This window comes from Chrysemys picta, chromosome 1, assembly GCF_011386835.1.
Source record: "Chrysemys picta bellii isolate R12L10 chromosome 1, ASM1138683v2, whole genome shotgun sequence".
NCBI lineage: Eukaryota > Metazoa > Chordata > Testudines > Emydidae > Chrysemys > Chrysemys picta.
Window position 1 is genome coordinate 299,826,635 of NC_088791.1, and position 22,085 is coordinate 299,848,719.

General features: G+C 45.8%; 1 protein-coding gene across 2 annotated transcripts in view; it reads right to left on the reverse strand.

Moving 5' to 3' along the window:
* NEK5 (NIMA related kinase 5) overlaps positions 1–22,085 on the reverse strand; it is a 49,588-nt gene that overhangs the window by 25,737 nt on the left and 1,766 nt on the right. For both annotated transcript variants that reach the window (XM_065581260.1, XM_005305625.5), the window contains exons 3-10: positions 20,705–20,801; positions 17,335–17,432; positions 14,988–15,071; positions 14,807–14,877; positions 11,964–12,050; positions 4,451–4,505; positions 3,260–3,460; positions 1,576–1,654 (exon numbers count right to left, since the gene is read on the reverse strand). In XM_065581260.1, coding sequence (XP_065437332.1) covers positions 1,576–1,654; positions 3,260–3,460; positions 4,451–4,505; positions 11,964–12,050; positions 14,807–14,877; positions 14,988–15,071; positions 17,335–17,432; positions 20,705–20,801 — 772 coding nt within the window. The remainder of the gene's footprint in view (positions 1–1,575; positions 1,655–3,259; positions 3,461–4,450; positions 4,506–11,963; positions 12,051–14,806; positions 14,878–14,987; positions 15,072–17,334; positions 17,433–20,704; positions 20,802–22,085) is intronic.

Here is a 22,085-nt window from a genome sequence, read left to right on the forward strand (position 1 = left end):
TCCCTTTTTCAAAAATAACTTCGGCACCAAGGAGCATCAATCTAATTGAAAGTCAGTGATACATATGCTCCTCAGTGCCTAAGTCCCATTGGAACATGGGACTTGGCTCCTAAGTCACTCTGGAACATCTGAAAATGTTACCCACAATTCCTAGAAGTTAAAAAACAAATGAAAAAGGAACCAACCATATCTAAGCCTGCAAATTTGTTTTAACTAACTTCTGTTCTTCTATAAGCAACATTGTGGAGTGTTTGTGATACAGGGGAGTCGCATCTTACACGGGGGTTTGGTTCTGAAGTCAGCATGTAAGGCAAAAATTGCATATAGTCAAACGCTCATTGAGTGGAATGGCGGGCGGAATCGCCCGCACTACACGTACAATATTTAAATTGTTATTTTTCTCTTTTTTTTTTTTTTTTTTGCCGAGCGCGTATAGTTAAAATCGCGTAAGTTAAATGCGCCTATGATGTGACTCCACTGTATACTGAAGAATACAGAACACAGATCGGGTATGTATACCTGACTTACCAGTGGGTGTCAATTATAAATGCAACATTGTTGTCTTTCACATTTTGATCTAATTTATTATGTTATTTTGCAAAATGCTGTCAGCTGACAAAATAATACAATTACCTGTCATGTTACTATTGAGATGTCTATGACTTTCAGCTCTGATTTAAATTGTATTTGTGCCACAAGTACAAATGAGATTATTATTATTTATTTTTACAGCACATAAACGTGTGCTCAGTGCTTTGCACAATACATAGCAACACAATGACCCAGCCCAGATAAGCTTAAAATCTAATGATAGATGCAATGGATGAGTTGAGGAAGAACAAGGATACAGCAATAAGTGTTTGTGTTCAGTTAGTTTAGGCATGTGCACTTAATAGTCCAAAGGTATGTTTGGTGTTTTAAATAATTATTATTATTGACTTTTCTTGTGGGTGGTGAGGAAGGAGTGCTCCTTAAAGGGCATTTGTTCATATGACAAAATCACTGTGTAACGTAAAACAAATAGTGGTCTGTGCCCCAGAAAAGTGCAGCACTGCAATAGCATATGTTTTGCAGGATAGGACTGGGGTACCTTGGCAGAGCCAAGCAAAGACACTTGTTCCAACAATGGCCTTGAACTATAGGTAGCTGCAAGTTCTAGCAGGCCCTCGGTTTTGTAAATTATATTAAGTTTAACCACAAAAGTTATTTTAAACCATGGGTTCAGCACATCCCCATGGCAACTTCCACTTCCACTGAGCTTTTATGGTGACCTGGATTTCAATGGAAGTTGCCTTTCGCTGGTGGAATACCTGGATAGGGCAGTGATGTAAGCAATGCTTGTCCTCCCTCCAGGGTGGAGTGCCTCTGCTGGTGAAGTTCTCCGCCCCTACATTAGCGATGCTAAATCAAACCCTTGATTTGCAAGTCACATTAAAAACTGCTGAAAAAGGTAAGTCCATCCAGTAATTATCACACATCTTCACTTCTGGATAGTACCAAGATTAGTTTAGAACCAACATTAATTAATAATAACGTATGTATTTTATTATTATTCTGTCATAAAACAAGACTTACCCTGCACCAACTTGGCTACAGACTGTGCTGCTGGTCTTTTTTTATGTATAACAGTGTGGCTGAATTCTTCCTGCATTACCTATAAGCAAAAAGTATCTGTTACAACTGTCTGTGCTGTATCTTGTTTAATAGATTCATAGATTTCAAGGCCAGAAGGTACTATTTGTGATCATCTAGTCCGATCTTCTGTATAACATAGGCCACAGAACTTCCCCAAAATAACTCCTAGAGCAGTGGTTCTCAAGCAGGGGTCCGGGGCCCCCTGGGGGACTGCAAGCAGGTTTCAGGGGGGCCGCCAAGCAAGGCCAGCATTAAACTCACTGGGGCCCAGGGCAGAAAGCCAAAGTCCCACTGCATGGGGCTGAAGCTCGGGGCCCTGAGCCCTGACACCTGGGGTTGAAGCTGAAGCCTGAGCAACTTATCTTCACAGGGGGCTCTTGTGGCATGGGGCCCCAGGCATTGCCCTGCTTGCTACCCCCTAATGCTGGTCCTGGCTTTTATATGCAGAAAACCAGTTGTTGGGGCACAGGTGGGCCGTGGAGTTTTTATAGCATGTTGGGGGGGGGGGGGGGAACTCAGCAAGAAAAAGGTTGAGAACTCCTATCCTAGAGCATATCTTTTAGAAAAACAACCAATCAATTTAAAAATTGTCAGTGATGGAGAATCCACCATGACCCTGTGTAAGTTGTTCCAATGGTTAATTACTCTGCTGTTAACAAACTTACACCTTATTTCCCATCAGAATTTGTCTCACTTCAACATCCAGCCACTGAATTGAGCTATACCTTTCTCTGCTAGATTGAAGAACCCATTATTAAATATTTGTTTCCCATGACCTTCTCTTTGTTAAGCAAAATAGACAGACTCATGGAGCTATATCACTATCAGGCAGGTTTTCTAGTCCTTTGATCATTCTCATGGCTCTTCTCTGAACCCTCTCCGATTTATCGACATCCTTCTTGAACTGTGGGCACCAGAACTGGACACAGTATTCCATTAGAGGTGCCAAATACAGAGGTAAAATAACCTCTCTACTTCTATTAAAGATTCCTCTGTTTATACATCCAATGATGGCCTTAGACCTTTTGGCCACAGCATCGCACTATTCAGCTGATTATCCACCACAACCCCCAAATCTTTTTCAAGGTCATTGTTTCCCATGATAGAATTTCCCATGGTGTAAGTACAGGCTATTTCTTTGTTCCTAGACGTATACTTTTACATTTAGCGATATTAAAATGCATACTGTGTGTTTGTGTCCCGCTTACCAGCGATCTAGATTGCTCTGCATCAGTGATCTGTCCTCTGCTTTTTTAACCCCCCCCCCAATTTTTGTGTCATCTGCAAACTTTATCAGTGACAATTTTGTGTTTTCTTCCAAGTCATTAATAAAAATGTTTAACAGGGCCAAGAACCAATCTCTATGGACTCACCCCACTAGAAACACCCATTTGCTGATGATTCCCCATTTACAATTACATTTTGAAACCTATCAGTTAGCTAGCTTTTAATTCATTTAATGTGTAGTTTTTTAATCAAGATGTCATGCGGTACCAAGTCAAATGCCTTGCAGGAGTCTAAGCATATTATGTCAATACTATTACCTTTATCAACCAAACCTGTAGACTAATCAAAAAAAGAATAAGGATGCGTCAAAGTGCAGGCAGCAGCACAAGAAACTCACCTCAGGGGGCAAGTAGTTGATGATGCGCTTCTCCAAGAAGGACTTCTTTAATATGGAATTGATAGATGGTCGATCTCTTGGAGATATTTTAAACAGCTGGGAAATTAAAATCCTCAGGTCATAGGAATACTTTGGAGACACTGGGATAAAATGTCCTCTGCAGATCTTCAGCACCAGCTGGTGTAAACTGTTGCCTTCAAACTGAACAATAAAATATATCAAACAATAATAATTACTGCCATTTGATATAGGAGGTAATGACTGCACACTGCCATTTAAAATCACTAAGCAAGATCACGGCAGCAAGAAGGGAGGGTACTTGGCACTTTTCTCAGTTCCATTCCCATGCCAGCCTTTCTGCCCCCTCAATCAATACTGCTCTGTGTGACATCTCCATGGTTTTATAGGCAGAGTGGGAGCTTAGCTTCTGCTGCTTCCACAAAGCTGGTCCTCTCCAGTCACTCTGATCAGCCTCTACTCTACTCTCTATTCCACACAAAGCTCAAGAGCGAAGCACCAAATCAAAGGAATGCTCCTGGCTGTAATACGTTGTGTCTAGTTTCTTCTTGCATTAAAATGCTTCCATATCAAATCAAAGTTTTTGGAAAATGTTTCCAAGGACTCTACATTAATTTGGATTTCAAAATCTGCAATAAATTAGATCAATATTTTCAAACTTGGGCATCTAAAGTTAGGCACTTAAAGCCATATTTAAGCACCCAAGTTTGAAGTTTGGCTTTAGTTCTTCCTTTAGTATATCTTCATACGTAAATTCCCACTGCAGTTTCATTTGGACAAGATATTCTTCTTCATTTCCTGACACTTACACAGTGTCGCTGTGCACTGTTAAATAGTAGCCATGTTCCATTCCAAAGACAGATGGATTTTAATGGTGGTTGATTCTTATCCATAAAAGTTAGTAAAATGCCTTGGGATCCTCTAGGAAATAAAAATAGCAGTGCTATGTGGAAGAATACAGTGTTTGTCTGTGTGTACACTTCACTTTGTTTCAATATGTCCAAAACAGACTTCATGTGAGAAATTAAAGTGAAAGAATTGAGGAACTCCATTAAATTGCAAATGTTTCCTTCCAGCAGCTGTCTTTGAAATACTCTCATTGCAACAATTTTCTGCCCTATTCAATCTTTTTTTGAAATAATATGATATTAGTCAGATTGTGAATATACTTACCGGGTGCTTTAAAGTGCACAGCTCATAGAGGACACAGCCAAGAGACCAAATATCTCTGTGGATGAAAGCCATTCAAATGTCAGGAGAACGCCTCTAACATTTTCATAAGTATAGTACAATCCGCTCACCTCAGCATTCAAACTACTTGAAGATACTTCACCAAAAGTTAATATTAATGTAATTTGTAGAGAAATTTGTGCCAAATCTAACCTGGAAAAGACAGTTACCTTTTCCGTAACTGGTGTTCTTCGAGATGTGTTGCTCATGTCCATTCCACAATAGGTGTGCGTGCTCGCCACGTGCACCAGTGCCGGAAGTTTTTCCCCTAGCAGTACCCGTAGGGGAGCACCCCTAGCAACGCCTGGAGTGGCGCCTCTATGGCGCGGTATAAGGGGCGCTGCGCGCTCCCCCCACGCTCAGTTCCTTCTTGCCAGACAACTCCGACAGAGGGGAAGGAGGGTGGGATGTGGAATGGACATGAGCAACGCATCTCGAAGAACACCAGTTACAGGAAAGGTAATTGTCTTTTCTTCGAGTGATTGCTCATGCGCATTCCACAATAGGTGATTCCAAGCTATATCTGTTGGAGGTGGGTAGGAGTTCACAGTCTCTCGGGACGGAGTACAGCCCTGCCGAACCCGGCGTCCTCCCTGGTTTGGGAGACGATCACATAATTCGAGATGAACGTGTGAACCGAAGACCATGTGGCAGCCCTACAAACGTCCTGAATGGGAACATGGGCTAAAAAGCCGGCCGGCAAGGCCTGCACCCTAGTCGAGTGTGCCCTCACAATCAGCAGCGGGGGGACTCCTGCCAGGTCGTAACAGGTACAAATACACGAGGCGATCCAGTTGGAGAGCCGCTGAGTGGAGATCAGCCAACCTCTCATGCATTCAGCCGAGGCGATGAACAGCTGTGAGGATTTCCTGAACGGCTTTGTACGTTCCAGGTAAAAGGCCAAAGCCCATCTCAGATCCAGCATGTGGAAGCGCTTCTCACTGCACGCATGGGGCTTGGGACAGAGCACTGGTAGGAAGATGTCCAGACCCATGTGGTAGGTGGAGACCACCTTGGGGAGGAACGAAGGATGCGGTCGGAGCTGGACCTTATCCTTGTGGAACACCGTGTACGGGGGCTCGGAGGTCAGGGCCCTGAGCTCCGAGACCCGTCGAGCTGACGTGATCGCCACCAGGAAGGCTACCTTCCACAAGAGCTGCGACCAGGAGCATGTAGCTAGCGGCTCAAACGGGGGACCCGTCAACCAGGCCAGCACCAAGTTCAGGTCCCACTGTGGGACTGAGGGCCTAACATACAGGAAAAGACGATCCAATCCCTTGAGGAATCTGCCAGTCATAGCATGGGAGAATACCGTGTGGCCTTGCACCGGTTGGTGAAAGGCTGATATGGCTGCCAAGTGCACCTTGACAGACGAGGGTGCTAAGCCCTGGGCTCTAAGGTGAAGGAGATAGTCTAAAATGAGCTGGATCGGAGCCACCACGGGCGAATCGCCCCAATCTGCTGCCCACTGGGAAAACCGAGACCACTTCGCCAAGTAGGCCTGACATGTGGAGGGCCATCAGCTTTCCTGGAGGATGCGCTGAACCCCTTCCGAGCACGTCTGTTCCTCCCAGCCTAACCACTGAGCAGCCATGCTGTGAGGTGGAGTGCCGCGAGGTTGGGGTGGAGGAGGCGGCCCTAGTCCTGAGAGAGCAGGTCTGGGCGGGATGGTAATGGCCACGTCGGGGCGACTGCCAGGCTTGTGAGAGTCCAGTACCAATGTTGCCTGGGCCGTGCCGGGGCCAGGCAGGAGCACCCGGGCCCTGTCCGTTTTTATCTTCTCCAAGACCTTGCCGATCAGTGGGAATGGGGGGAAGGCATAGAGAAGCTGGCCCAACCAGGACAGGGGGAAGGCATCGGAGATGGCACCCACGCCCAACCCCTCCCTGGAGCAGAAGCGGAGACGCCGGTGGCTCTGCCGTGTCAAGAACAGGTCCACCTGGGGAGTGCCCCACTCTTGGAAAATCCTGTGCACCACCTCTGGGTGTAGTGACCACTCGCGCTGAGAGGAGAAGTCTCGGCTCAGGCGATCCGCCTGCGATTTCCAGGTGCCTGGTAAGTGGTGGGCTTGTAGGCAAATATTGTGGGCTATACAGAAGTCCCACAGCCTGAGGGCTTCCTGGCAGAGGGCAGAGGAGCGGGCCCCATCTTGCCTGTTGATATAAAACATCGAGGCCGTGTTGTCCATGAGAACCTGACCACTCTGCCTTCCAACTGCGAGCCACACATGCCAGACGGACCGCCCTGAGCTCCTTGACGTTTATATGCAGGGCAAAGTCCTGCGCGGACCACAGACCTTGGGTCTGAACGTTCCCTACATGGTCTCCCCACCCCAGGTCGTAGACGTCGGACACCAGCTCCACTGATGGGGGCCTGCCCTTGAACGGGACCCCATGGAGCATGTTCCCTGGGGAGGACCACCATTATAGGGAGGCAATCACAGGTTCGGGCACAGTGAGGACGTTGTCCATCCTGTCTCTGGACTGGGAGAACACCAAGGCCAACCAGAGCTAGAGGGTCCTCATCCTGAGTCTGGCGTGGCGAACCACATATGTGCACACCGACATGTGACCCAGGAGTTGGAGGGATTCCCTGGCTGTGGTCACGGGAAACCTTGTGACTGTGTCAATGAGCCCTTTAGGGTCTCAAATCTGTCTGGTGGGAGGGAGACCCTGGCTGATGTCGCGTCCAGGACTGCCCCAATAAACTCTATGCACTGCACTGGGACTAACATGGACTTGGTGTCGTTTACCAACAGGACCAGAGCGGTGCAGGTGGACAGGAGGAGCGCCACATGATCCCACACCTGCGACCTGGAGCTGCCCTTGACCAGCCAGTCATCAAGATAAGGGAAGATCTGGACCCCATGATGTCTGAGGTAGGCTGCTACCCCAGACAAGCACTTTGTGAATACCCTGGGAGCAGTGGACAGGCCAAACGGGAGGACTGTAAATAGGTAGTGCTCCTGCCCAACCATGAAACGGAGGAAACGTCTGTGCCCCTCGAATATATGAATCTGGAAGTACGCGTCCTGCAGAGCGAGGGCGGCGCACCAGTCCCTGGGATCCAGGGAGGAGATGATGGAGGCCAGAGAGACCATGCGAAACTTGAGCTTTACCATGTACTGGTTCAGGCCTCGCAGGTCCTGGGTGGGCCTGAGCCCCCTTTTGGCCTTCGGGATAAGGAAGTAGCAGGAGTAGAAACCCTTGTGTCTGAACTCCGCTGGCACCACTTCCACCGCTCCTAGGCCAAGGAGTCGCCCCACCTCCTGCTCTAGCAGAGCCTCCTGAGAGGGATCCCCCAGGAGGGACGGAGGGTGGTTGGGTGGGGTAGAGGTAAACTGGAGGATGTAGCCACGGGAGACGGTCAGCCACAACCACTCCGGGAGAAAGCACAAAACCGGTTGGAGAAGGGTGGATCCCTGGTATGAACTGGTAAGTCGCCCCCGGGTGTCCCGTCAAAACTGACGTTTTCCCACCTGTCTGCCCTTGGTTGGGGGGCAGACCGGGACTGCCTCTGCGGGCATTTCTTATAGTCCCTGGACTTTTTATACGGGGGCTCATTTTTAGAGTGGGTGGCCTGTGTGGGAGCATGCTGCGGCTTAAACTTGGTCTTAAGTGTTGTGCGGGAATCTTTCAGGCCGTGCAATGTCACGTCCGTCTGTTCCGCAAACAGGGCCTTGCCATCGAACAGAAGGTCCTGCAAGGAGTTCTGCGCCTCAATGGACAACCCAGACAGCAAGAGCCACAATGCTCTCCTCATGGACACAGCGGAGGCCATAGACCGTGCAGGCATATCTGCGGTATCCGATGCTGCCTGAAGGGTCGCCCTGACAGCCGCTGTACCCTCCTCCACCAGAGCCTTGAACTCCTTCTTGTCATGCTCCTGGAGGGAGTCCTCGAATTTGGGCAGAGAGCCCCACAAATTGAACTCATACCTCCACAGGACGGCTTGATGGTTTGCCACCCTTAACTGGAAACTTGAGAACGAATAAACCTTTCTCCTGAATAGGTCCAGCCTCCTTGAGTCTATTTTTCTGAGTAAGGGCCAGTTCGCCCTACCTCTCTCTGTGGTTGACCGATTCGACCACCAGGGAATTGGGGGCAGGGTGGGTGTACAGGTATTCATGCCCTTTGGCAGACACAAAGTAATTCCGTTCTGCCCTCTTAGAGATGGGGGGCAAGGAAGCCGGGGTTTGCCACAAGGCATTTGAAATCTTTGCCACCCCTTTGTGGAGTGGGAGAACCACCCTGCCCGGTGCCAAGGCCGAGAGGACGTTGAAGAGGGAGTCCGAGGGTTCCTCTACCTCCTTGGCTTGAAGATTGACGCTTGATGCCACCCTTTTCAACAGTTCCTGGTGGGCCTTAGAGTCCTCCTGCGGAACAGGTGGAGGAGGGGCCGTAATCGCCTTATCAGGGAGGATGAGGATGGGGGTGCGGTACTCTGCGTACCCACCAGTGCCGGAGGTCCCACCACTTGGTCACCCCTCCAGGCGTGGAACCAGAGATGAATGCCCCACCGACTCCTTCCTGGGAGGCTGAGATAGGGAGGCCGATGGTCTCTCCGAGGCCCCAGCCACCGAGCGAGCCACCACCGGGGGCTGTGTCAGGGGACACGGGGCCATTGGTATCATGGTGCTGGCCAAGGAGCCTGGTGCCACTGCACCTGCTGTGGCACTGATGGAGCAGGCTGTTCAGCCTGACTAGCCTGTCCCATTGACTGACGACTACAAAGGGAGGCCAGGCTGGCGTACGACCTGCCACTGTCCCGGGACTGGGAGGAGCGGTGGCATCAGGACCAGTGCCGACCACGAGACCGTGATCCTGGCATGGAGGAGCAGGAGTACCACCGGTAGCAGCTGCTCTGTGAAGGGCTCCGCGACGGGGAGGTGCTGGCAATCGACACCTGGAACTGTGGGAGCGGTGCCGCGGCGGGGTCCTGGAGCGAGACTAAGAACGGGAATGGCATTGATGCCCATACCATGATGGGCTACGATAGCCTCTCGGAGACGAGGACCTCCAGTGCCGTCTGTCTCGGTCTCAACAGGGCACACTCTTCTCACGAGCTCTACGGTCCCTCGATGTGGAGCAGTGCCTGGAACCCCTGCCAATTGGTACCCAGCCAGACAATCTGGTGGGGGTCGATGGGAACTGGCACAGACTGTGCACGGGGTGGTCGTTGAGTGGCGAATGGCGTCGGGAACATTCCCTAGACTGCAAACGGTACCGATCAGGCAGTGACTGCGGAGATCCAAGCGGTGGCTTGCCTCTGGACCAGGTTGCCAACAGTGGTGGTGCCCCTGGTACCGGCAGAGACCTAACGTCCTGGGCTGCTTGCAGGGCCTCCGGTATGGAGGGCACCCGGATGTCCAAGGAGGTCGGTGCAGAGTGAGCCGGGCTGCTCTGCTCAACCTGAGTAAGAGGCCTGGAGGCCAATGGGGATCAAGAACTGCCCAACATGGGTCTAGTCTCTCCCCCGGTCTTGCTCCGGTGTCTCAGTGAAAAAGACCTCTTCTTAGCCTTTTTGGTGTGTCCCGCAGACGGGGAGCGGTGCCAGCTGGTGGAAGGCACCGAGGGGTCACTGAGCACCGACGCTGTGGTACTCGGTGCCGACTCGGAATGGCGCACCGGAATCAGGGTCAACACCAACTCCATCAGAATGGCTCAGAGCCGAATGTCCCTCTCCTTCTTGGTCCAAGGCTTGAAGGATCTGCAAATCTTGCAGTGATTGCTGAGCTGGTTTTCCCCCGACAGTGTAAACAGTCCACATGCGGATCACTCACTGGCATCGGCTGCCTGCAAGTGTCGCACGACTTAAAGCCCGGGACCGGGGCATGCCCCGACCCGGGCATACTAAACTAACACTAAACTAAACTAAACTAAACTACTTTAACTACAGGTACTACTAACTATGAATGAACAAGAGTTCAAGAGGGAAGCTGCAGCCAAGCTAGAGCAGAGCAGTTCCGACTACCTTCACTGGCGGCAAGAAGGAACTGAGGGTGGGGGGAGCGCACAGCACCACTTATACCGTGCCATGGCGGCGCCACTCCAGGGGTCGCTAGGGGCGCTTCCCTACAGGTACTGCTAGGGGAAAAACTTTCGGCACCAGTGCACATGGCGAGCACGAACACCTATTGTGGAGTGCACATGAGCAATCACTCGAAGAAGAATTAATGTTTCTGGTTTCTGAAGTACATAACAGGGTGCCTTTCTTAAAAAAAATTATTTATACACCATGCACGATGATGGTGCAGTATAAATAATAATTACAATCATACCACTACTTTATTACCTTCAAGTGTCCTGACCAAGAGTAGAACTGATGGGCTAGTGTCAACAGTTTGCACGTGTAGTAGTGTAAAATTGTTTTTGAAGAACCTTACTTTGGAGATGCAATTAAGATGTTCAGCATTCACTGCAGTCATTCTTTTTGCCTATCATGTTTGCCTGCCTGACAGTATAAATATAAACAACTGCCTCTTCATTTTCTGTGGTACTTGTAGCTGTAGTACAGATCCCTGACAGATCCCTTCACTGGATACAGACTGAGCTGATCAGGTTTAGAATCCATGGAGAGTTAGGTGAATCTGGGAATGGAGATCCACACAGAGGTGGTTGCAGAGCTGATCTGTGGCCACACAGCTCTATCCCCAGAGGTAGAGCCCTTTACTCTATATATTTCTCTATATCACATCCATCATTGTAATAATTGAATACCTTAGACTTTCCCGTCTTATTGTCATAGATGGCAGCCCTGTCACTGGGGTATGATGCCACAAGTAGGGAAGGGGTAGGCTATCTCTGTCTGATTGACAGCCAAGGAGACTGCAAGGAAGATGAGCAGTCTGAGGAGTCCCCTGAGAGCTTTGAAATTGAGGTATCTGTCTGGAATCAAGGCTCTTCTGGTCTGAAGTCAAGCTTCCCACACAGAATAGGGGTACATAGCCCTCCATAACCCATGACTCTTCAACCCTCAGCACCTAATGTTTTGGTGGCTCTCAGCAAGTCTCTACAAGTCTCAGGCGTATCTGCCTCCTCTGCAGACAACTCTATAAGGGTTACTGAAAACAGGGGCTTTCACTGTCCAGAACTATCAATCTAGCACTGTTCTTTGACGAATATTTTTAACAATCAATACTTAATCTATTAACATTTTGCAAACTCAGAACTAAAAGGAGCCACATCTCTGTCAGCTACTGCACATTAGACACACAGTGGGATAAAATCACAAAGAGGAAACAAAGGAAAGAATTGATTTTCAACCTGACGGTATTACAAATGTAAGGTAAGAAGATTAAAATATAAGTAGTTGCAAACATGTTTATGAAAATAAAAATGCAGTTGTAATGTTAAGTCATGAGGTATCAAAGCAAATAACTTCCTGTTTTCAGGCACGCATGTTTCATCATATGGTTGGAGAAAGCATCCAAGCAAACATATATTTAGATACATACGTTTTATTGTTATATGGTCGATTCTCACAGATCTCCGGCGATAGATAGTAGGGTGTCCCTACACAGGTCCGAGCGAGCTCCATAGTACTAATGAAAGATAGAAAACAAAAGAAACGTAAGTGATAAACAGTTTATTCTAAAAGTGGGGGAAAGGGCTTGTATGTAACCAGGAAAAGAGCACATAGAGGCTATCATTTCTGCTCAAAAGTATATGAATGCCAGTTTAGTACATTAATTTAGACACTGCAGGGACAAAATTAAAACACTCTCCAGCTCTCTGTTAAAATGATTGTGTAATTCTATAGTGGAGAATGCCTGTGTTCCAATATAAAGCTCAGGAATTCTCTCTCTCCTCACCCCATACCAGTGTTGCAATCACCATTCCTGGAGAAATGGTTATCACTAAGGCTAATATTTTGTCATGGATATTTTTAGTAAAAGTCATGAACAGGTCATGGGCAATAAAGAAAAATTCACAGAAGCCCGTGACCTGTCTCTGACTTTTACTAAAAATATCCATGATAAAATGGGAAGTGGCTGGGCAGCTGCAGGGTGGCTGGGAACTCTGGGGCCCTCACCACCTGTGCGGGCTCAGAGCTCCAGGGTCCCCCTGCCCCACCGTAGGTGTCAGGGAGCTGTGGGGTATCCCCTGCCTGTGGTGGCCAGGAGTTGCAGGGTACCCCCACTGCCAAGGCAGCTTGGAGCTTGGGGGCCTGCTGCCTCAGGCGCCGGGCATATCTCACAGCTCCCTGCCACTGTGGGAGGTGGTAGGACCCTGCAGCTCCTAGCTGCCAGGGCTGAAATCACAGAGGTCTTTGGACGTCACGGATTCTCTGGCTCCCATGACCTCCATGAAAAAAATCGTAGCTTTAGTTATATTTTAAAAGCAGTCAACTGTGCAGCAAGATTTTATGATGCACCAGGTGGTTTTGCAATATATCCATTAAACCACAAAACAATGTTGTCCTAGATGTGAGCATCCCACCCAAACCAGGACTGAAAGGAGGGAGTGCTGTCCTGGGGTTTGCATGTCCTATTTTCTGCTTTGTCACTGACTTGCTGTGTAACCTTGGTCAAATCACCGTACATCTAAATTTTCAAGAGTGGACACTAATTTTGGGGTGCCTTCGTTCTTGGTTGTCAAACTTGAGACACTGACAGCCTCATTTTCAGAAGTGCTGAGCACCCACAACTCCCACTGAAAGTTTAGCACCTAGCCTCTCTGTGGCTCTGATTCCCCATTTGTAAAAAAGATGATGAAAATGCTTCTGAGCATCCAGGAGGTTGTGATGTTTAAGTCATTCATATTCGTATAGTAAACTTGTTTGATGAATGGTGTTACTGAACTAGTAAATATTTTTCTTGTAATTTTTCTATTCCATGAAGACTATTAAAATACTCTAGAAAAAGTCTGTACTGATACAAAGCATGAGGTTCACCTCCCATCTATTTTAGGTATTTATGTGGCTCCCGTTACTGTAGTACAGGGGTGAGCAAACTTTTTGGCCCGAGGGCCACATCTGGGAATAGAAATTGTATGGCAGGCCATGAATGCTCACAAAATTGGGGTTGGGGTATGGGAGGGGGTAAGGGCTCTGGTTGGGGCCACGGGCTCCAGGGTGGGGCCAGAAATGAGGAGTTCAGGGTGCAGGGGTGGGCTCCAAGCTGGGGCAGGGGAGTGGGGCTGGGACAGAGGGGTTCGGAAGGTGGGAGGGGGATCAGGGCTGGGGCAGGGGTGCAGGAAGGGAGGCAGGCTCCGGCTGCGGACTCTGGGGTGGGGCTGGGGATGAAGGGTTTGGGGTGCAGGAGGGTCCTCTAGGCTGGGATCAAGGGGTTTGGAGGGCGGGAGGGGGATCAGGGCTGGGGCAGGGGCGTGGGGAGAGGCTCATGGGTGCAGGCTCCGGGTGGCACTTACCTCAAGTGGCTCCCGGAAGCAGCGGTATGTCCCTTCTCCGGCTCCTACGCAGAGGCGCAGCCAGGTGGCTCTGCACGCTGCCCCGTCCGCAGGCACTGCCCCTGCAGCTCCCGTTGGCTGTGGATCCCAGCCAATGGGAGCTGAGGAGGCAGTGCTTGGGACGGGGGCAGCGTGCAGAGCCCCCTAACTGCTCCTACACATAGGAGCCGGAGGGGGGCCATGCCGCTGCTTCTGGGAGCCACATGGAGCGGCCCCCGACCCTGCTCCCTGGCTGGAGCACCGGAGTGGGGCCATGCCGCTGCTTCCGGGAGCTGCCCCCGACCCTGCTCCCCAGCGAGAGCTCGAGGGCCGGAGTAAAACAGCTGGCAGGCTGGATCTGGCCCATGGGCTGTAGTTTGCCCACCCATGCTGTAGTATCTCAACACCTCACAATCTTTAATGTAGTTATCCTCACAACAGCTCTGTGAGATAGGGAAGTGCTATTATCCGCATTTTACAGTTGGGGGACTGAGGCACAGAGATGCTAAGGAATTTGCCCACAGTCACAAAGGAAGTCTGCTGTGGAACAGTGACTTCAACCCAGATCTCCTGAGTTGTAAACTAGTGCCTTAGCCACTGGACCATCCTTCCATCATACAGCCCATATGCCCTTTTAGGTTTACCTTCTTATAAACACCTCTTAAAGAAAAGAAAATATGTATCATTCTGGATACATTCTGTGCAGTCTTAGGGCCTCTTCCTGCTCCCATTGAAGTCTATGGCAAAAATTCTCATTGATTTCCACAGGGCAGTGGAAATCAGACCCTTAGTCCCCTGTACTGCATTAGACACAACACACTTTCAATCTGCACCTGATCTTTAGGAACAGTGACATTTTTCAGGGCTGGCATTAGGTACAGGACACAGATTGTATAAAAAAGATGCTTACTTGTTCAACATTCTTGCTATGCCAAAGTCCCCAAGCTTTGCTACCATTCCATTATTGCTAAGGAAAATGTTCTGCAAATAAAGAAGAAACTGGTATGCGTTGATAAAACATGGAAGAATTTCCTATGTATGCATTTTTGTGACTGGGTAAAATCAAGAACTGTAACTCCCAAGTTTACTACCTGTGCTTTTATGTCTCTGTGTAAAACCTTCCTGTCATGAATATGCTTCAGTCCTAAGGAAATCTGCACAAACCAAGCCAGAATCTATAGTGAAAAACAAAAGGTACAAGACTCTGTAAATCTGCACTGCTGTGATTTCCAATGGAATGTCTTACTGAAAAACATAAAACAAAAACAAAAGCAAAACCTAAAATACACACTGCATATACACAAAAAAGAGGGGAAAAAAAACAGAGCTGTTAATATCAACTTGAGTGACTGGACTCATTTAATCAATTTTCCAATTTTAAATATTATCAGAAAATAATATGCTGACAAATACACGATCCTACAGTCCTTATTCCAACAAACCTTCCAGTAACTGCAGTGGGAGTTCTGCCTGAGTAAGGAATGTGGAATCGAGCCCAAGGCAGCCTTTTACTTAGGAAGGCGTGAGTTCAAATCTTAGTGCAGATCACATTTGAAAAGGAGTTATATAGTCTCATCCTAATCCTCAGGGTTGGAAACCATTAAACCACCATACAGTTTTGATGACATTCATGATCCCTTGTCAAGAAAGGCTCAGGAACAGAAAAATACAGATTGTCGGTTAGAAATGGGGGGAAATGGCAGAGTTGTATAAGGAAGCTTGCATAGCAACTTCTCACACTATCCCTGTCGTAAGCCACAGCTATTATATCCTTACATTGGTCCTGATCCAGAAAAGCACTTAACTTCATACTTAAATAATGTTTTCACCCCTCAGCCAAAAGGCCAAGAATATTAAACACATGGTTAAGTACTTTCCTGGATCAAGACCATTGGGAAGCAGTTAGACATATACTTAAGTCTATCCCTATTCAGGAAAGCACTTAAACACATGCTTAACTTTACAACACATCAGGGCCACCCAGAGGATTCAGGGGGCCTGGAGAAAAGCAATTTCAGGGGCCCCTTCCATAAAAAAAAAGTTGGAATACTATATTCTCGTGGGGTCCCCTGTGGGGCCCGGGGCCTGGGGCAAATTGCCTCACTTGCCTCCCCCCCTCCACCCACTCTGGGCAGCCCTGCAACACATGCATACAGCCCATTAACTTCATGATTTCATTCAGGAAATCAACATTATTCAGGAAGCACTTAAGCACCTGCTTAGCTGTGCTAAGTTGTGATTCCTTGATTTGGAGCCTTTCATGAGCACTAAATTCATACATACATTTGAAAATATATAAGCATATTATGGAGACTAAACATAATTGGTTAGCTTGCTTTGCTTCTTTAGTTTGGGGATTTTTTTGTTTTTGTCTGCCCCGCCCCTTTTTTGTCTTCTCTTCCTTTGTCTGTCTTCTGATGTCACATTTCCTGTTAGTTTGGCTCTGTATTTTGTTTTCTCTCTTGTTGTCAGCATTCTTTTTTATTGTTGGTTCCCTATTTTGTATTTTTCTTATTTGTGATTTTGTCCTCTTATATAAATTTCATTCTCTCTCGTGTTCCATCTGCTTCCAATAACTGAATGAGCCAGACAGTCCTCAATTAACTCCCAACTGATTGCCGCACCATTGACTCCCTCTTTCTCTACCACTTAAATAGAAAAAAGAAAAGTGAAGAGATTTCTTTTTCTATTTAAATGTTAGATTAAGAGTAGACCAAGAATCACATTTTAAGGCCAACCTTATCTGGGTTTCTTTTTGGGCATGTGCAGTTTTACAACCAGTTATTTTCACTAGCAATTTAGGTCGCTAGATATCTAAATTCTTGCTTGCACCTGCAAAATGGAAATCAATGTCTGAAAAACTAGCCCTGAGTTCTGTACTCTGAAGTGCAATGCATAATAGAAAAGTATGCTTCAGCTTGTTGAAGGGAGGTCAAAAAGTAGCATGTATGAGAATGAGAGGAGTAAAGTGAAGGATGGGAAATGGTCGTGATTCCATCCCATCCACTAAATATATATATACACATATTTCTGAGCTAATATATACTGGAATGAGTCAGAAGGCTGGTTTAACAATTCTGAATCCTGTTACTGAATATCATGGGTGAAATCCTGACCCCACTTCAATCAGTGGGAGTTTTGCCATTGACTTCAATAGGGCCAGTATTTCACCCCATCTAGGTAACATTGTTGTGTCTACAAGACACAGCCTTGATCTACATTACTGCTTACCTTCCATCTCAAATGTCATTTCTAAGGAGAGATCTTTTCTCTAGCTCTTAACTGAAAAATCACTAAATTCTCACAAAAAGCAGAAGGGCTTAGCTACATGTCTCTTGTGACTGTAACGATAAAGACAAGAAACTGCGTCATGTATTGGATAGTCCTAAACATGCATATTAGGATATAAATCCTTTACTCCAAAAATAAGCCCTTTACCTGGTCCTCATCAAACAGCACTCCATGTTGCATATTGATCCGTCTCATTAGATCACCTCCATCACAATATTCCATCAAAATGTATAGTTTATTCTTTTCTGCAAGAAAAGATGGAGGTTTTTCTACCTACTTCACTGATATTAGTGGATACAGCAATTAATTGCTTTGGTTACAGCTGTTGTGTTTGGGTTTTGGGTTTGTTTGTTTTTTTAGCTTTTGATCCTCTATCTCTACTTTTCCCCCCCAAAGATTTCTGGTAAGATGGATGCTTTTGGTGACCAACAGGGAAAAACTGATTACAAGCAAACAAGACATAAAAGAGATGGAGATTTGCTAAAGTAGAGCTTTACAGCTCAATCCATGTTCAGGATGATTCCCATATCCTCAAATGTTCATTCCTACTCACCCCTCATTGTGACAAAGTGAATTTATTTCCACCAGTAATTGTGGCCAATATATATTCAACCAATTTTCCCCCATCATAGCATGTGCAATATCCTAGAGCCCATAAATGAAGGTTATGCTGGCTTCCAAGTTTTGTGTGGATCCAGCAACAGACTTCATATGCTATTCAATGTTATCCAAAAGCTTTTGCACACTATTTAGTTTCTTATGTGTGAGAACTATTCCATGGGTCACAGATTCTTTCAGTCTCTTAGCAGAGCTTCCCCAAGAGGAGGGATGTGTCCTTGAGAAACAAGCTGCTCCGTCTTTGGGCCTAGGTTGCCATAGCCCAAAACATCCTCTTTAGAGGGATTCTGCTTCCCCCTTTGGCATTTTGCTAACCCATGTTTATTCCTGAGGGGATATTTTAATAGTGCAGTAGACAGAGCAATCACTAAAAATAGTTCTGAGAAGCCAAAATGCAAGTTGGTGGTGGAGAGCATGTGAAACAGATTTGCTGGCTGAACTCAAGAATACATGTGCCCCTTTATCAAATATGTACGTTGGCCATAGTTTGTTGTACTATGCAACAAAAGAAAATCTCCAAACTTTCAAAAATTCAACTACAAGTTAGAGTTGAAACATAAGCTGCAGGCTGCACTAAAAACTGTTGGGTGTTATAATGTAGGCCTACAGCTCCTTCCTCAACAGACCACAGACTTCATGAACATCACTGCAGACATCACTAACTCATCAGGATATCAGCAACCCACAAAATAGGGAATTTAAGATGGTAAGGTCCCACCAGCCAAAGTTTTCCTTTTGTTCGGTTATTCTCTTTGGGCCTGTGCCTGGCATAATTATTTTGCCAACTTGGACACAAATCCTCTGTGACCTTGTCAATTAATTATAAAAGACTAGCATTATCATCTTGGCACTTTAGGTATGAATTTCTTTTAATAAATTACCATAACAAACTTTTTTTTTTTTTCCAAATATGTACCTGTGTTTATCCAATGACTTAATGAATATCTACTCAGTTCACTGCCACAGCCTATTTCTTTGTGGCAAAGCTCCATCTATAAATCACAAATTTAATGAGAAAAGGAAATATCTCAAACAAACTTAGTTATCAATTTGGCCACAATACTCCAGGACCAATCTCACATAGGTGCACCTGTAATTGGGAAACTATGTAGCAATTCCCCCTACCTTTACCACCACCACCCCCGAGATGTCATCTGCAAAATTCAACCATCATAATGAATATCAAGAAGACCTCCCATCAGAATATGTATCGAATGCAGAAATGACAATGCTTGGTCTTTTAGACAGCACAGTAGAACAGACATAAGTTAAAAAGAAAACAAAACACAAAAGAGAGGTAAATAAGCAAGGGTTTAAAAAAAAAAAAAACCCTGAGAGGTCCATAGAGAGAGATAAAAACTAAACCATAAGTGCCATGGGATGTTCACCCCATACTAGGCTAAGAAGGGGATGGTAAGGCTGAGAAAGGGCCAATTAACTGGAAAGGCCACATCTGAAGGGAATTAGATGGCCGAAGTAACCCCTTAATGATGGTGGAGCCAGGCTAAGAAGATACAGACAGGGCTAATATAAAGCCAGCAAGCTGGTGGCAGAAGGAAAAGACTCAGGGAAATAGAGTAGAACCTCAGAGTTACGAACACCTCAGGAATGGAGGTTGTTTGTAACTGTGAAATGTTTGTAACTCTGAACGAAACATTATGGTGGTTCTTTCAAAGGTTTACAACTGAACATTGATTTAATACAGCTTCGAAACTTTACTATGCAGAAGAAAAATGCTGCTTTTAGCCATCATAATTTAAATGAAACAAGCACGGAAACAGTTTCCTTACCTTGTCAAATCTCTCTTTTTTTTTTTTTAAACCTTCCTTTTTTTTTTTTTAGTAGTTTATGTTTAATACAGTACTGGGTTGTTTGGTTTTCTTCAGGTCTCTGCTGCTGCCAGATTGTGTCCTTCCGGTTCCAAATAAGGTGTGTGGTTGACCAATCAATTCATAATTCTGAGTTTCTACTGTAGCAGCAGAGCTTAGCTGCTGATTAGAGGGTCCCTGGGCTTGAACCAGGAGCAGAGGGTAAGCCCGGGTTTGCCTACCAGCCAATGAGGAAGTGGCGTATACTAGGCAGTGGAGACGAAGGGCAGGTCTACACTACGGCAGTGATCAATGCTCTGAGATCGATCCACCGGCAGTCAATTTAGTGGGTCTAGTAAAGACTCGCCAAAACAACTGCAGATCGTTCTCCAGTTGACCCCCTGTACTCTACCCCCGACAAGAAGAGTAAGGTAAGTCGATGGGAGATTTTCTCCCATCTGCCCCAGCAGTGTAGACCCACAGTAACTCAACCTAACTTACGTCGACTCCAGCTACGTGAATAACTGGAGTCGCGAAGTGTAGGTCAATTTACTGCGGTAGTGTAGACATAGCCGAAGACTGTCTGGGACAGTCGTCCAATGGGACTTTGATACCCTGGGAGGAGAGAGCTATAGTGACCTGGCCGGGGGGCTGAGTCAAAAAGACGGAATACCCTGGGTCGCAGAGAGAGAGGGGCCATGCTGCAAGGAAAGGGGTGTCTTACCTGGAAGAAGCTAATCCCCTAAACAGCCAAGAGGGGGGTGCCCTAGCATTGAAAGCGGTACCCCATAACAATAAGCAAGACAAACAGGCAAGGCTTAAAATATTAAAAAGGGGAACACACACACACAGAAAACAAAAATGGGGGGAAAAGTTGCATAGTACATCCTTTCCCAAGCATTACTCCTGGCTGTAAATAGCTCAATAAGGCATACTTCAAGTGCTACGGAAGTAATACCTAATAACTTGGTCCAATTCCAGAAGTCATTTATGTGTACGAAACACTTAAGCTACATTTTTTCAGGTTCCTAGGTGAGTAAAGTATTTTAATCACACATAAAATCACAAATAAAATAAAGTTAAACTAAAACCTTGAAGAGAACTGTAGAATGTTACTATATTTGGATGCTTCATCTTAGCCAGAAGAATTACTTCTTTCTGAGATGCTTCTTTTTCTTTCACAGGCATCTAAAGTGAGTTTTTAAAAAAAAAACACTGTAAAATGCCAATTTTCTAGTAAAACTTTTTTCTACATAAAGCTCATATCAAAACAGTCATAGGAGATTACATTAGATAAGTGGTAGTGGATCTAAATGTTGCAAGAGTTATTTAAAGGGTTTAATTCACCATTAAAAAAAAATGCATATACAGTGAAAAATACAAGATCTGATATTTGAAAATATACTGACACTTTGACATTTTTAGACTCTGATCCTGAAAACACTTAAGCAGGTGTGTACATTTGCTCATGTGAGTAGTCCTAATTAGTCAAAGGGACTTTTCTCACATAAGTAAAGTTAGGCCCATGCTTGTGTGTTAGCAGGAGCAGGACCCATGTGACTTACGTTCTTGGTATGGGTAAGTTCATATGAACAAAATACAAAGGAAAAATATTGAAAAATACTCCTCTTAAGAGTTATCCACTTTTCCAATATTTTGGGTGAAAGCCTAGCACCACTGAAGTCAATGGCAAAAACTCCCATTGACTTCAGTGGTGATAAGATTTCACCCATGGTGTTCTTCTTAAAGCACCAGATCCTGAAGTCTAGTGATTTCTTGAGAATCTCATCTTTCATTTAAAAGTTGAAAATGTAACCGGTGTGCACACAGGAGGGTGAGAAACCAAAAGACAAATAAAAAGAACCAAAAATCTATTGTTTTTTTTTTTTTTTTAAGTCTTGTAATTTTTGAACATGACTCATGATTTTTGAATGCTCAGGCTTGGCAATTTTTTTAAATTATTGATCTTAAAGCTGTGTACAACCAAAATCTGAAGTCTTGTATACCTGGCAAATGTTGATTATTGTATTGCTGGTGACTACAGTTTAGAGAGAATTTGTACAGTTTTTGTATCCAGGTAATTTTTAGGTTGTAAAGTCTCTGGTATTGAGTATGAACGTTGTATAAAGATTCTCAGACCTGGACTATAAAAATTTATTCTTCTATTGCAGCTGCCTAATACATCGCACACACACTAATTCACTTTAGTCACTAAGAGGACTGCTCCTCTCCCCTCATTGTGAATTACTTAATTTTGAAAATAAGTGAACAAACAGTGAAGAAGCAGAGTAATACATCACAAAATGTACTTTGTTCAGTTATTTTGAGAGCAGTAGCTTCATTTTAATTATATGTTCTATCATATTTTACTCAGTCATATTTTTAAATTATAATGAAGTTTAGAAATTAATTAATTGAAATGGCCTGAAGACTAAAACATGTTGTATTAATAAAGTTTAATTCATAGTTATC